The 17,087-nt window shown below is 39.0% G+C and overlaps 1 protein-coding gene across 3 annotated transcripts in view; it reads left to right on the top strand.

Annotated features, from left to right (window-relative positions):
• slc9a8 (solute carrier family 9 member 8) overlaps positions 1-17,087 on the top strand; it is a 325,111-nt gene that overhangs the window by 284,585 nt on the left and 23,439 nt on the right. For all 3 annotated transcript variants that reach the window (XM_065282599.2, XM_065282598.2, XM_073813043.1), the window contains 6 exons: positions 3,569-3,603; positions 3,800-3,943; positions 6,912-7,044; positions 7,655-7,760; positions 8,285-8,401; positions 8,503-8,585. In XM_065282599.2, the coding sequence (XP_065138671.1) occupies positions 3,569-3,603; positions 3,800-3,943; positions 6,912-7,044; positions 7,655-7,760; positions 8,285-8,401; positions 8,503-8,585 (618 nt within the window). The remainder of the gene's footprint in view (positions 1-3,568; positions 3,604-3,799; positions 3,944-6,911; positions 7,045-7,654; positions 7,761-8,284; positions 8,402-8,502; positions 8,586-17,087) is intronic.

Below are 17,087 nucleotides of genomic sequence, written 5' to 3'. Positions count from 1 at the left end.
TCCTCGGTGCCCGGGCACTAATAAATCCGAGCAAAAACAATAGGGCTTCGCACCTTTCGGTGCAGGCCATTCTGGCCTGCTCCTCGGTGCTCAGGCGCTAATAATAATCCGAGCAAAAACAATAGGGCTTCGCACCTTTCGGTGCAGGCCATTCTGGCCTGCTCCTCGGTGCTCGGGCCCTAATAAATATAGCTGCAAGCAGCGATGGCGGGCCCTCGCACGTTTTTTTACCGCTACACGGTGCGTCCGAGAAAACGATGCACGGTGGGCAAGGGCATCAAGTGGGTAAATATCAGTGGGCTATTTCATGTTGCTACTGACCCATTTAGGTACAGTAGGTAAAGAAACCCCATATTTTAGACAAACGGGGGCGCTAGTGAGCCACTAAATAGACACGCCTTTATCTGACGTTATTGTCAACACTTAAAAGCCGAAAACTTTGATGGGTGTGCCAAATTTAAAGTTCAACTAAGCACGCCAAGAGCCTTAAACATGCCTGAAATTAGAGTAAATTTTGACGCGTTGCCATGGGAACAGCGTTCGAGATGTCAAAAATTCCTTTGCAATTTATCATCTACAATGTCTCGGCATCATGTTGACCACTTCTGGTGTCAATCGCATGAATCCCATACGAGGAGTATTTAAAGGTTCACAGCATGTAACTGTCAGCCTTAAATATGCTGGAAAATGAAAGCAATGTTTGACGCGTTGCCATGGGAACAATGTTCGAGATATCAAAAATCCCTTCGCAATTTATCATCTACAATGTCTTGGCATCATGATCACCATGTTTGGTGTCAATCGCATGAATATCCTAGGAGTATTTTAAAGAACATCGGCATCAACTGAAAGGCTTAAATATGCCTTCAAAATGAAAGTAAAAAGTTTGACACGTTGCCATGGGAACAGCGTTTGAGATATCAAAAATCCCTTTGCAATTTATGATCTACATTGTCTCAGCAATATGTTGACCACTTCTGGAGTCAATCACATTACTTCCTCAGGAGGAGTATTTAAAAGTTTACCGCATGCAGATGTAAGGTTTAAATATGCCTTAAAAATGAAAGTAAAGTTTAACAGGTTGCCATGGGAACAGCGTTTGAGATATCAAAAATCCCTTCGCAATTTATCATCTACAACGTCTTGGCATCATGTTGACCACTTCTCCTGTCAATCGCATGAAAATCCTAGAAGGAGTATTTAAAAGAACATCGCATGGAACTGTCAAAAAAATCCAGCTTTGTGACTGACACACTTCCTGGCGCCTGGTGGTGGCGCTATACCCGGGAGTCACAATAGGCACATCGATGCGATCGGAATCTTCAGACGAACAAACACCTCGCATGGCATCACAATAAGAAATGTTTTGCCTTAGATATTAGACACTTCCTGTTTCTCTGAATTCGCCATAAATTTGTCACCTCGCCATGGCAACACCGTTCGAGATATAAAAAATCCCTTCGCAATTTAGCAAGTCCAATGTCTCGACATCATGTTCACCACGTTTGGTGTCAATCGCATGCATCATCTAGGAGGAGTATTTAAAAGTTCAACGCATGCATTTTTTAAACAATCCAAAATAGCCGACTTCCTGTTGGGCGGAGCTTAAATGTTAGAGGGCGAAAGTTGTTTGTGTCTATGAGATCTTTATGCGTACCAACTCTCGTACATGTGCGTAAATCTGTGCCCCAATGTTTGTTTTTGCATTACAGGGGGCGCTACAGAGCTCCCTTGCCACGCCCGAGTTCCAGCCTTTGTCGGGTCCTAACGGCTGACGACTCTGACATCTCTGCCAATTTTCAAGAGTTTTTGAGTATGTTAAGGCCCCCAAATTGCCCCAAAACGTAAAAAAAAATAAATAAATAAATAAATCAGAGCAAAAACAATAGGGCTTTGCACCTTTCGGTGCAGGCCATTCTGGCCTGCTCCTCGGTGCTCGGGCCCTAAAAATAATAATCCGAGCAAAAACAATAGGGCTTCGCACCTTTCGGTGCAGGCCATTCTGGCCTGCTCCTCGGTGCTCGGGCCCTAATAATAAAAATAATTATCCGAGCAAAAACAATAGGGCTTCGCACCTTTCGGTGCAGGCCATTCTGACCTGCTCCTCGGTGCTTGGGCCCTAATAAATTCGAGCAAAAACAATAGGGCTTCGCACCATTCGGTGCAGGCCATTGTGGCCTGCTCCTCGGTGCTCGGGCCCCAATAATAATCCTAAGGAAAACAATAGTGCTTTGAACCTACGGTGCAGGCCATTCTGGCCTGCTCCTCGGTGCTCGGGCACTAATAAGTAAGTTCAACATTAACATTAATACCACAGAATATAATTGTGATTGATATTATTGCCTGTTATGTTTATTTGTATTAATCATTAGCTAAAATTAGAGCTGGGCGGTATGACGGTATATTCCGTTACCGCGGAATAAAATGTCAGACGTAATAGATTTTTCTCTTCCGTCTATTCCGCGGAATGCAAATAAGTGGCCGTGGCTAACTCTGCCCTCCAGCATGTTAGACTGACTGTGACCGAGAAACATGTAAAATAGTTCACTTATAAAAAATGAACGAGTTATTTGTGTATTTTTTAATAACAAGTGCCAGTGAATCCACCGCGGGTCACGCAGCGAGACTCTTGTCTTGCTCACTCTCGCGCTCTCTCTCTCTCGCGCGCCCTCTCTCTCTCCTCATGCAGCAGCCGGCCGGTCTCGCGTCACGTGCAGAGGTCTCTCTAGGCAAGCGCAAGGAGCTGCGCCTGCAACGCCAAACAAAGAGTTCTTCTCGCACATAATGCTAATAGTTGTAAAGTTTTCTGAACTTTAAGCAAGCTAAGACAAAACTCGCGTTTATATCTGTGACACGTGCGCTGCTGTGGCGCCATTTGCTTATACAAACATATTTGATCGGAAAGACGAGAAGGAGATGCAAATGTTATGGTCTAATAGAAAGTAAAGGGCGTCAAGACCTTAAAACAAACTTTATGATCATCACATCATAGCACCTGTCACATTTATAATACCTAGAGCTTCTTCTCTCATATACAGGTATTTATCCTGTCTGTAGGTTTTTGCATATATTTATACCTGTTCATTTTACATATTGCATATGTTTAATGTAATGTATGCATAAATACAAAATACAATGAAGCCATACTATAGCTTCAATAGTCTATAAAATTAATAACTCAATTAAAAACAAGGTTATGTCTAATCAAGACTTATCTGTTGTTCTGGGCATTTTCACTTTAACATTATTAACTTTAAATTGCTCATATTTTAAAACTGTGGTAAGCATTTAGTTAAAAGCTATAGTGAGTGGTGTATTTCTGTACATTTTTATCATCAAAAAACAATATAAACTGAAAAACATGTATACCGTGAAATATTCCGTTCCGTGAAATAAAATGACTCATTCCGTGAAATAGATTTTTGGCCATTCCGCCCACCCCTAGCTAAAATGTAAAGATCTTGAGTAAACCTTAGGTATCCAAGAAGTGGTTTGTTTAGTTAGCACAGTTCCTCTTTTATAATTTAAGAACAATTATGATTGTGCTGTTTTTTTCTCTCTTAAACAGGCTGATGTCATTTACAAGATGACAATGACAGACAGGTGAGAAATTTCTTCGTGTTTCCTTATGCAACATCTGAGTATTTTGTTAACCACATTGAGAAACAGTATATTTAGAAAGGCTTTAGAAAGGTTTTATGCTAAAATCATTAGAAATCATTATTCTACACTTATATCTTATAATCAAAAAGTAAATGTGTTTATTCTTGCATTTATCTTTTGTGTTCTTTCTCTATAGTTTTGCATTTGGTTCTTTGATCTCAGCTGTTGATCCAGTTGCCACTATCGCTATTTTTAATGCCCTTAATGTGGATCCTGTGCTCAATATGCTGGTGTTTGGAGAGAGCATCTTAAATGACGCCGTCTCTATTGTGTTAACAAAGTATGTTTTATTGAATCCACAAAACTCTATTTTAATTTATCAAATATTTTACAAAATCTCTTTTCCACTTATCTGGGTGCTAACACTGGTGTCCAATCTGCCTCTATCCCACAGAAGAAAAGTGGTTCTGGAAAAACATGTCCGTACAAACCATTTTAAACTGCACCAGGGTTGTGCTGATATACGATAGTATTGTGTATCGATGAATGTTAGACATATTGATATTGATAGCGGGCTTTCATGACAAAAGTTGCTGGTTGTTGTTGTTGTTATTATTATTATTATCATCATCATCATCATCATCATCATCATCATCATCATCATCATCATCATCATCGTTTCACATTAACATGCGCATTGCATGCTTTTCCTCACTTTGCGCGAGAGAGCTTGTAATGTGCACGGATTCCTTTTTGCACACACCTGGACTTAATGCGCGTGTCTTGGACTCTTGCTCGGACCTAAATGCGCTTGGATTAATGTCATCAGTTTAAAGAAGGTTGCGGTCATGCCAGTGTTGCCCTTAGAGTAAGTCAGCTTTTTTGTCCACCAATCAAGAGCTTTGTCCTAAATGAGTAAAAATGAATGAATAAATAAATAAGTAATTTGCCATTGCCCCCCCAGTGTATCGGCAATCTCACAGGCTAAAGATAAGACAATCTCACAATGAGGCATATCGCACAACACTTCTTTTGGCCAAAGCAACCTACAAATATGGAAAACATGATTAATCAATTTAAAAATTAACAATTTCACATTTAAAATTGTCATTCTTATTAAACCATAAAATAAAGTGTGTAATATTTAAGAAATTATTGATGACGGGACATTGAATTATTCGAAAATAATGCACACCCAAGGTGGTAATGCTGTTACACCGCGGGTGTTTCCTTTTTTCAAATAATTCAAAGGACCGAAATCAATATTCCTCTTATACCATGGTTAGCCCAGACATTGTTCTGGTGGTTAATTTAGAACATTTAAAAGGTCAGGTGTGCATTTTAATAATCTACACTTAATACCTTGCCATTTGACAGATACGACTATTTTAATATCTTGAATCTAAGGGGCTAAAAAAAAAACTAAGTTTACACTTTATTTTAAGGAGTCACTGTTACATTGTAATTATATATTTAAGTACTAAGTAATAATCATCAACAACATGTACTTACTGTAGGTTTGGGGTTAGGATTAGGGTTTGGTTTAGGATTAGTTGCATGTAATTATGCATAATTAACTGTTATTACTATAATAATTACATGTAACATGTGTAACAAAGACACTGTAAAATAAAGTGTTACCCAGCTTTGTTTTAAGGCTGTCTATTGGCTTAACACTGCAATGACGTTGAAGAGAGTAGTTGAAAACGAAAGCGAATATTTTAAGCATTAATATACCAAACTTGAGGGTTTTTTCCCAAACAGCGCAGACGTTTAAAGTTTAGGGATCCCAGGGTTGCCAGATTTGTGCAAAAAAAACAGCCAAATGGCCTTTCAAATCGAGCTGGAAAACAGCAAGTTGGAAAAACTGAAATGGCATTACTTGACGTGAAAAATGTAGTGGAGTAAAAAGTATGATAGTTGTCTTAAATTTAGTGATGTTAAAGTCAAAAGTACTATTCACAAGTTTTAAAAAAATAATACTCAAATAAAGTATAAATACTCGAAAAGTGTACTTAAGTACAGTTTTCAAGTTAAGCCAAAAAATTCCACTGGGCTGCTTTCAGGTTGCATGTCTGACTCTCTAAAGCAGAAGGTATACTAGGGCTGTCTGCATAATGTCATTTTTATGCAGCCTAAAATTTGAGACAGCGCTGACAGTACAAAAGCGCATGCGCAAGAAAATATTGAGACAGGACACTCCACTACAAACAATTACACAAAGACAATAGACAGTGTTTGCACACACACAATCATCTTTTCTTCTTTTATTTTCACTTCTTCCAAGAACAGAAAGCTTTGGAGCATTTTCATCACCATAACGTTTTAATCCTGTTCTGTGTTTTCTTGTTGTTTGTTCTAAACTTTGTTTGCAATGTTGGATTTGCAACTTTTCTACATCTATCCTAATTTTTTAATGTAGTGTAAATCAGTGCTGCCCTGACAGCCTGGTTAAGTAATAATTTGAATAAGAACCGCGCGTGGGCTGCGGTTGAGTATACTTTAAAAGCTGCGCATCTGTGCGCGAGATGGACGCAAATAAAAGTATATCCCTCAAGTACTAGGCCACTACTGCAACTCATGCCAATATGTGCAATACAGAAACTATTCAAACAGCCATCTGCCTCAAACAATAAGCTTTTGTGCTCAAAGTTGGGGTTATCAGCTGGATGTATAAAAATTGGATAACAACCGAATTTCAGTTTTATTTTTGACCAATCAAAATTGAAAAAACTGAAAGCATTCCATTTTGATGTTATTTTCGGATGCCAGTGACATATGTAAGGAATTATTGACAACGGGCCATTGAATTATTAAAAAATAATGCACACCCAAGATGGTAATGCCGTTACTGAAACAGCTGTTTGTATTTCTAGAAAGCAGCAATTTTTCTCTTGGTATAATTTGTACGTTCCTGTATTTTATATGATAAAGCATTGGGTTAGAAATGCAAAGGTATCCATAGAACACGCATATTGATTTAAGAAAATGGACTGAATGATATGTAACTCACTTTGAATAAAAGTGTCTGCCAAATGCATAAATGTATCTTAAACACCTGTGAGGTAAATTTGACAAGAAATTTGTTTATCTGAATTGTCATTTAGGACAAACTTTCATTGATGTGTGACTGATGTTTGCTTATCGCTGTTTTGCTTCAGAATTAGAAAAGATGCATTTTGAGTTTCATTTTAAAAGATGAAAGAGATAACGCAGATTTTACGTGCAGTGGAAGACTGGTCCAAAGTTTTGTTTTTCTATTAGATTGTGGACTTTTGTTTATATATGTTTTGTTGTTGCTCTTGAAGTACTGCTGAAGGGTTTGCTGGCTCTGATGTCTCAACTGGCTGGGAGACCTTCCTGCAGGCCCTCGGCTATTTCCTGAAAATGTTCTTTGGCTCAGCTGCTTTGGGCACACTCACTGGTCTCATCTCAGCTATTGTATCCTTGTTTTATTTTCTTACTTATTAGCACTATTTATATATATATTCATATACATTGTAGCATACACTCTCAGAAATAAAGGTACGAAACTGTACCTTTTCTGTCACTGGGGCTGTACCCTTTCAAAAAGTACAGCTTTGCACATAAGGATTTCATTTAATTACCTCAGAAGTACATTCTGGGACCAAAGAGAGCTTATTAGTACCTCAAAAATTCATATCAGTATCTCAAAAGTACATATTGATACTAAATTTTTACCGGTACATATCTGTACCTAATGGTCCATACAATTGCCTTTTTAAAGGGTGCTGCCCCAGTTAGGGTACATATTTTGACTTTTTTCTAACAATGTAGGGTCCTTAATGTACGGTAATCTACCCAAAATTGCATTCTGTTTTGTATTCCTGTAAAGATACCAAACGGAAACTTAGGGTACAGCCCCAGTGACAGAAAAGGTACAGTTTTGTACCTTTATTTCTGACAGTGTAGTCATTTAGTGACTATATGTAAATATATATAAAGGTGTATACAAATTAGGTTTATTTTAACAATCTATATTTATGCAGTGTAAAACCTTAAGAGTTACATTTTCTGAAAGAGTGTGTAGGCACTGAAATACTTTGACCTGAGGAAGACTCCCTCACTAGAATTTGGCATGATGATAATATTTGCCTACCTGCCGTACGGTCTTGCTGAAGGCATCAAACTTTCTGGTGAGTTTGAGGCACTGAACACAGCTACTGGAAGGCTGTTGTAAGGAAGTTTGTCAATATCAAAAGTACTGATTGGCTACACTCTCAGGTTGTTTTATTAGTGGTTTGCTACTTTAAATCAACACCTCAACTTGTGCGACGTAGACAAAAGAGGTGCTGTATGCTATATGTTTGGTAAACGTTTTATCCTGGTAAAACGTGAAAAAGTCCTCAAACCTAATTTAAAATAGGAGCCTAAGCCATATCTAGAGACTTATAGCATAATTGAGACCTGGCTTGTAGCCTCTCTTGACTGGGACCAGTAAGAATCTGCCTACTCGTAGCAATCACCCTAGCAAACATGTGGTGGTGTCCTGACAAAAGTCTTAACATAGGGAGTTTTGCTGTGACACACAAACCACTTACATTTGCTCTAATGCCAAACTATTTTCATTTATTTTTTGTGTCTTTCAATAATGTTTACAATTTGTTGATTTTTATTGTCATTTTGATGAAGTTAAATTCGTTATATGGTTTGTTTGTAGGTATCATGGCCATTCTGTTCTCAGGTATCGTCATGTCTCATTACACACATCATAATTTGTCTCCAGTCACTCAGATCCTCATGCAACAAACGCTTCGGACTGTAGCCTTCATGTGCGGTTGGTACCTTTCTGTACATTTACAAGTCAATTATTAAAGGAGATCCTCTGATCATTGTCAATAAAATTTGTATTTCTCTCTTGTTTTTTGGGTTCCACAGAAACTTGTGTGTTTGCATTCCTGGGTCTGTCCATCTTCAGTTTTCCACATAAATTTGAGCTGTCTTTTGTCATCTGGTGTATAGTGAGTAAACTCTGTTACGATCTAGTTTTTTTTATCTATTTATCTCTTTGACCAAAAGATCTAATAAAAATGCAGTTGATTTAGTCAAAAATAATCTTATTCCTGTTGAAATTTAGTACAGCATTATTGCGAGTTTTATGGTAGAGTTCCACAAAGAAGTTAAAATGGAGTAAGTTGCATCTCAGACATATTCTGGTTCATATGTTTAAGCCACTAATATTCAATTCAATTTTCAATTCAATTCAATTTTATTTATATAGCGCTTTTCACAATTTGGTAATTGTATCAAAGCAGCTTTACATAATAGATGTAGTGAAAAGCACAGAAAATCGACAGATAGCATAACATAATACACGATAGCACAAGCAGCTAAATTTGCTGCGGCTATAAATCAACATTATAAGCAAAAACATTATAAGCTAAATTTGCTGCGGCTATAAATCAACATTATAAGCAAACATATTACTAATGTAACGTATAGAAGTTAAGCCCAAAAAGGCTGCCTCCCCGGGTTGAAAAACCCCCTAGGAGAAAAAAAAAACCCCGGAATTTTAGCCGGGGAAGTAAAAAAAAGTCCTAGGAGGAAAAAACCCTTGGGAGATATATATATACACATTGAAACGGAAGGAGATTAAGCGGAGATTAAGCGGGTTCTGCCGGTGGTCTTTGGTCAGGCATCAGCTGGACATCACGTTGAAGAACAGCCAGTAGATCAGAGGTGTGCCGACTTTCACATTTACTGGAGCTGGATCTGGATCTGGATCTGTTTGTCTTATTGTCCCGGGATTAAGGACGAGACAGGGAGAGAGAAACAAAATCTTATTAGCGTAGGGGCCGTTCACATAAAAAGCAAGTGTCACACAGTAATGTGGTTTTAGTCAGCTCGGTTCCGGACAGGCTAACTATTGCTGGTTAAGGGTATTACATATAGTTGATGATTTTAGAAACAGAAACCCGAACTCGTTTGACTAAGGCCAGAGGCCCCACTGTCGTCGTTAATACTAACGTACAGTGGCAAGCGGTTCTGTATGACATACTATTTTTAAGGCCATGGGAAAAAGGCCAAAATTGCAAACCGACCATATTTGGCAATTAAGGGCTCTATCTTGCACCCAGCGCAATTGACTTTGTCCGTGACGCATGTATCATTCGTATTTTGCCCCGGCGCACAGCGGGTTTTTCCCGTCACAGAAGCACGTCGGCAAACTAGGGAATGAACTTGCGCTCCCTGGGTGGTTCAGCGCAAAAAAAGAGGCGTGTTCCGGGGCAAACCATCCCTGATGCTATTTTGCAGTTTCAAAAAACAATTGCGCCACTGACCAGAAAAAAAAAGTTTAAAGTCAGTGGCGCGTTGCGCGTTGTTCATTATGCTATTTTAAGGGCGCATGCTTGACCATAATGTATAGGGTGCACAACGCGCATACACTTTGCTTATCTAATCTACACAGATGCAACAGTTATTTTTGCAAATCATAAATTGTTACACTTAAAAATATTAATACACGAGATAAGGGGAATCATAGTGGTGAGCATTGTGGTGATAGTTTTTATTTATTCTCATGCAAATAACGATTAAAATATTTTCATAAGTTTGTTGTGTGGCTGTATTACGTTTATTTTATGTAAATAATAATTAAAATGTTTTCATAAGAAACCTTAATGTATATGAACTTGATTTGTAAGAGTACTTTGGGGTTGGACCTTGCTTGCGTTTCTTGGGTCCGATTTCAAAGCCCCCAAACCCTTTCAGCGGTGAGGGTGGACGCAGCGATGTCCTCTGCTGGCGTCAAGTCCTGAGGCAGATCCACCTCCCGTTACACGGCGTGCCCGATTTATGCTGGCAAGCGTGGGATTCCCCCGTACAAGGACGTCGGTCTCCTCGGCTGTGAACCGCTCCTGGCGTGCGCCTGGTAAATCCGTCATAATAATAGCAACCCGCCATGGAACTTGCGCCCTTGCGTTTAAAGGGAATGTTGGCTAGCGTTCTGATTGGTTTATTTGACGTTACGCCCAAACCACACCTATGAATAATGAACCTACTTCAGACCAACCCCTTATTGATTTGCGCCCGGCGCAAGAGTTATTACTCACGCCGGGAAAATAGCAACAGCGCCCAAGATCCGCCCACAAACTCACTTGCGCGTTGCGCTTCGCACTTGCGTTTCAGATCGTTAAAATAGGGCCCCATGACTCAATCGACAACCAATGCAAAGTTTCAGCATATTACTAAAGAGTATTAATGACATTTACCATGTTTTGGAATGTTGACGAAAAAAAGGTTTTAGTTTATTCATTAATTTATTTATTTATTAGGTTGTACAAGCTAGCTATTGGGAGATAAGTGTATTACATATAGTTGATGATTTTAGAAACAGAAACAGAACTCGTTTGACTAAGGCCAGTGGCCCCACTGCCGTCGTTAATACTAACGTACAGTGGCAAACGGTTCTGTATGACATACTATTTTTAAGGCCATGGGAAAAAGGCCAAAATTGCAAACCGACCATATTTGGCAATTAAGACTCAATCGACAACCAATGCAAAGTTTCAGCATATTACTAAAGAGTATTAATGACATTTACCATGCTTTGGAGTGTTGACGAAAAAAAGGTTTTAATTTATTCATTTATTTATTTATTTATTAGGTTGTACAAGCTAGCTATTGGGAGATAAGTACTATTTCTAAAACAAACTATGCGAATGCCTTGTTAAAGAGAAAAGTTTTAAGTCTAGATTTAAAGTTATCTACTGTCTCTGATTTTCGGACGTCGGTTGGTAAATCATTCCATAGCTTAGGGGCTAAGTAGGAAAAGGATCTGCCACCTTTAGACACTTTTGATATTTTAGGGATAATTAAAGCTATGGTCTACGATTTCAAAGATTGTTCATTATTAATAAACTCGTTTTGATGCTGGTTATGGTTCTACAGTAAAATCCTAACAATATGAAGAGAAAAAAGAATTTTAAAAATCCATTCAGTCTATTGGGTGTACGGCGGCAGATAAATTGACCAATGTAAACTGTCCGGCCGGACAGCTTACATTGGTTAACTGCTCTCATCAAATCCCCGTACACTTGAAAATCCACCTCGCGATCGCCTCTCCACCCCATCGCACCCCAACCCCGCCCCTCTCCTGCCTGCGACATGAAATTTGTGTCAGTGTATGTTAGCTAGCGAAGCAGCAACATCTCACTAATGGAAAAAACTAACCGACAGCAGCAAGCTTCTTGTCCCTACAGTAAAGGTTAGAAGAAAAGGGAAGTCTATAGAGGAAAGAGCAGAGGTAAAAAAAGTGTGAAAAACGCCGGACTCTAAGTAGAATCAATAAAGGGTCCGCAATTGACCGTTGGAGGAAGCTTCAGGGAGATTTGGGGCTGAAAACCGACGCCGACACGGCAGACTTTTTGTTGAACAGGTACGCATCTATTTAAACTTTTATTGTGCGAGGTTACATAAATATATTTTTATCAGTCTGACAACATGCTGCCGGTCGGCATTGGAATGTTAGCCGTTTAGCATCGCGTATCACGGGTCAAAGTAATTATATTTACAAAGATTGTGTGTGGTGTTCCATAAATCTTTTTATCAGTCTGGCAACAACATGCTCATGCTGCCGGTCCGCATTGGAATGTTAGCCATTTAGCATCGCGTGTCACGGGTCAAAGTAATTATATTTACAAAGATTGTGTGTGGTGTTCCATAAATCTTTTTATCAGTCTGGCAACAACATGCTCATGCTGCCGGTCGGCATTTGAATGTTAGCCGTTTAGCATCGCGTATCACGGGTCAAAGTAATTATATTTACAAAGATTTTGTGTGGTGTTACATAAATCTTTTTATCAGTCTGGTAACAACATGCTCATGCTGCCGGTTGGCATTGAAGCCGTTTAGCATCGCGTATCACGGGTCAAAGTAATTATATTTACAAAGATTGTGTGTGGTGTTACATAAATCTTTTTATCAGTCTGGCAACAACATGCTCATGCTGCCGGTCAGCATCGGAATGTTAGCCGTTTAGCATCGCGTATCACGGGTCAAAGTAATTATATTTACAAAGATTGTGTGTGGTGTTACATAAATCTTTTTATCAGTCTGGTAACAACATGCTCATGCTGCCGGTCGGCATTGAAGCCGTTTAGCATCGCGTATCACGGGTCAAAGTAATTATATTTACAAAGATTGTGTGTGGTGTTACATAAATCTTTTTATCAGTCTGGCAACAACATGCTCATGCTGCCGGTCGGCATTGAAGCCGTTTAGCATCGCGTATCACGGGTCAAAGTAATTATATTTACAAAGATTGTGTGTGGTGTTACATAAATCTTTTTATCAGTCTGGTAACAACATGCTCATGCTGCCGGTCGGCATCGGAATGTTAGCCGTTTAGCATCGCGTATCACGGGTCAAAGTAATTATATTTACAAAGTCATTTCTTGAAGCTCAGGAGGGGAAACGTATGCCAAACGTTGTTGTGAATGTAAATAACGTCAATTGCAATCATAATTGTAATTCCTTCAAGGCTTTATGTGTTTACTGCTCGGTAAATCTCTGTTCTGATGTTTACTACCAGTGATCAAAGCTTGAATGAGTGACGTTGTTCAAGTTCGTTTCCCGGTGGGAGGGATCAGGTAGCACAGAGGGGCGGGATGAGTTTTTTAAAACTTACTAACCGCCTCAGGCTTTCTCAACCGATTTTCAACATCGTAGACTACAGCTTTAAGAGGCCAGAATTTTGTGACCGCAATGCACGTGATGGATTGTATTCTGATAATAATTCTCTAAGATATGAGGGTGCTAGGCCATTTAAAGCTTTGTAGGTGATTAGTGATATTTTAAATTGTATACGATATTTAACTGGTAGCCAGTGTAAAGATGCCAGAATTGGGCTTATGCGGTCATACTTCTTAGATCGAGTAAGAACTCTTGCAGAAGCGTTTTGAACTAGCTGAAGCTTGTTTACCTGATTTGCATGGCATCCTCCGAGTAACGAGTTACAATAGTCTATTCTAGAGGTCATAAAAGCGTGGATAAGCTTCTCTGTATCTGATGCAGACAACATATGGCGTATTTTTGAGATATTTCTAAGGTGGAAGAATGCTGTGCGGCAGACATTGGAGATATGGCTGTCGAAGGATAAATTTCTGTCGAACATCACACCTAAATTCTTAACCGTGGAGGTTGGCACCACAGTGCAGCCATCTATGGGCAACTTGTAGTCTGTCATATTATATTTGTAGCGATTCGGTTCGATAACAAGTATCTCTGTCTTATTGGAGTTTAGCATAAGAAAGTTATGTGCCATCCAGTCACTTATATCGCTGATGCAGTCTGATAGCTTAGAAAAATTGTGTGTTTCGCTAGGATGTGAAGAGATGTAAAGCTGTGTGTCATCTGCGTAGCAGTGAAACTGTATGTTATGATTCCTGATAATGTCTCCTAGAGGTAACATATATAACGAGAATAGGATAGGACCTAAAACTGATCCCTGCGGTACGCCGTATTTAACCAGGGAGTGATGTGACTCCTCCTCATTTACATAAACAAAGTGATAGCGATTGGTTAGATACGATCTGAACCAGGCTAGCGCTTGACCACTGATGCCAACATAGTTTTCTAGCCTATTAAGTAAGCTTGTTTGATCTATTGTGTCAAAGGCTGCACTAAGGTCTAATAATATAAGGAGTGATATTTCTCCACGATCGGATGTTAGGAGAAGGTCATTTGTTACTCTAAGCCGCGCTGTCTCTGTGCTATGGTGGGGCCTGAATCCTGATTGGAACTTTTCATATGTACTATTATTTGCTAAGAATGTACGTAGCTGGCTTGCCACTACTTTTTCTAATATTTTGGAAAGAAAAGGGAGATTTGAGATTGGTCTAAAGTTATTTAGATCTCCCTGGTCAAGGTTTGGTTTTTTAATGAGCGGTATAATAACTGCTAGTTTGAAAGCTGTTGGAACGTAGCCTAATTCTAGTGATGAGTTAAATACATTTAGTACTGGGTTAGACACTACAGGGAATACCTCTTTGAGTAATTTTGTGGGAACAGGGTCCAATATACAGGAAGATGATTTGGATGACGCTACTAATTTAGATAGCTCTTCTATTGTAGTAGGTTTAAATGACTCAAGATGTTCGTATGGTAAGCTAGCGTTAAATATATTACTGGGTAGAGTGGTGGCTGCTTGGGTACCTACAATGTTTTCCCTAATAATCATAATTTTCTTAGTAAAGAAGTTCATGAAGTCGTTACTATTGTGTGGGAGTTTATTAGTGGGTTCTGTTTGTTCTTTATTTCTAGTCAGTTTCGCAACTGTGCTAAATAGGAAGCGAGGGTTATTATGATTTTCTTTAATAAGATTGCTGAGATACGTAGATCTGGCAATTTTTATAGCCTGTCTGTAGTGTTTAACTCTTTCACCGCCAGCATTTTTAAAAAAAGTTGCCAGCGCCAGCGTTTTTCATGAATATCACCAAAGTTTAATGCCTTCCAGAAAATGTTCTTCTTTAAATAAATAAACATACAATATACCAAATGAAAGAACAGACCCTCTGCTTTTAAACAAAAAAAACCGTTTCATCCTACCTTTAGTGGTTCTTTTGCAATCAGCTTTTGAATATGGGTAGGTTTTTGCAAAAACACCATATTTTGAGCAAAAAGCAAAAATAATTCCATATTTGTGACGGACTTTTCATAGAGATCCCATTCAGAGCGATCTTTAAAACAGACACGGACATGCAGCAGCTTGCCATAGGGCAATACTTCCGGTTTTAAAACGTTGCGGAAGGGATAATAGCGGTATTGCGGAAAGACGGAAAATCTCGTCATTGGCGGGGAAGCGTTTTCTCTTAATTGACGAGATATCTTGTCAATGGCGGGGAAAGAGTTAACACTCTCTTTCCATGCTGCACGCCATACCTCTAACTTTGTGCTTCTATAGTTTCTTTCCATTTTTCTAACAGCCTTTTTAAGGGCTGCGGTATGATGGTCGTACCATGGAGCTAGCGTTTTTTCTTTGATTCTCTTTTTTCGAATTGGAGCTACGACATCCAATGTGTTAGAACAAATACTGTTCAGGTTTTTATTACAATATCTAGATCTTCAGGATTATCTGCTACATGTTTCATTTGGGACAGATCTGGAAGAGTGCTAATAAAGTTATCTTTAGTGGTAGAAATTATTGTTCTGGCTAGTCGGTAGCATATTGTGGATCGAGTGATCCTATCTAGAAGTACCGTGTATGAGACAAGGCAATGGTCTGAAACTGCATCGCTCTGAGGTGATATCTCGATTTCATTAATATTGAGCCCGAGTGACAGAATTAAGTCTAATGTGTGCCTACGAGTATGCGTGGGCCCTGTCACGTTTTGTATAATATCGAGAGAATTTAGAATATCAATAAACGCTAATCCTAATGGATCTGTTGGGTTATCAACGTGTATATTAAAGTCACCAACAATAAGAGCTTTATCTACAGTGACTACGAGGTCAGACAGGAAATTTGATATTTCTTTAAGAAAATCTGCATGATGGCCCGGAGGTCTATAGATTGTAGCAAGGACAAAAGAGAGCTGTTTATGGTTACGATCAGTTATTTCCATATTTAATAGCATTATTTCAAATGAATTAAATTTTAGTTCAGATTTTTGGTTAACTTTAAAAATTTTGTTGTATATTGTAGCTACACCACCCCCTCTCCCCGTTAATCGAGGTTCATGTTTATAATAGTAGTCTTGTGGGGTGGATTCGTTTAAACTAATGTAATCGTCTGCTTTAAGCCAGGTTTCTGTTAAAGAGAGTGCATCTAAGTTTTGGTCAGTAATTATTTAATTGACAATGGGTTCCTTATTGGTAAGCGATCTAATGTTAAGAAGGCCGAATTTTAACATTCGAGGTTCTTCTGTAAACGTATTGTTTTCTAATTTTATGTTAGTAAGATTTGTACGAGACGAGGTAAACGGTGCTCTGTATTCGTTTGTTCGAGGAACGCACACAGTTGAAATGTGTTGATACTCTGGTAAGATAGGCTCTAAGTTCTGGGATATATGTGATCTTGACATGTCAGAGCAGCTAACAGATGGACGGGTAGGCCGATCTATCTATTTCCTGACCTGGGCCCTGGGTAGTCAGACTGTATTAGAATTAAGAGTATTGGTCAGATTTCTAGAGAGTATAGCATTTCCTTCCGATGACGGATGAAGGCCATCTCTCTTAAGCAGGTCAGGTCTCCCCCTGAAGTGCTTCCAATTGTCTATAAACCCTACGTTATGCTGAGGGCACTATTTTGACATCCAGTGGTGAAGAGACACTAATCTGCTATAAGTTTCATCACCCCGGTAGGCGGGGAGGGGACCAGAGCATATTACATTATCTGACATTGTTTTTGCAATTTCACACACCTCTTTAATAGTATCTTTGGTGATCTCCGACTGGCGGAGTCTGGTGTCATTTGCGCCGGCATGAATAACAATTTTTGAAAACTTACGCTTAGCATTAGCCAG

This window comes from Paramisgurnus dabryanus, chromosome 21 (assembly GCF_030506205.2).
Source record: "Paramisgurnus dabryanus chromosome 21, PD_genome_1.1, whole genome shotgun sequence".
In the NCBI taxonomy this organism is placed as follows: Eukaryota; Metazoa; Chordata; class Actinopteri; order Cypriniformes; family Cobitidae; genus Paramisgurnus; species Paramisgurnus dabryanus.
Note: the sequence above shows the minus strand (reverse complement) of the source record. Positions and strands in the feature narration are given on the sequence as shown.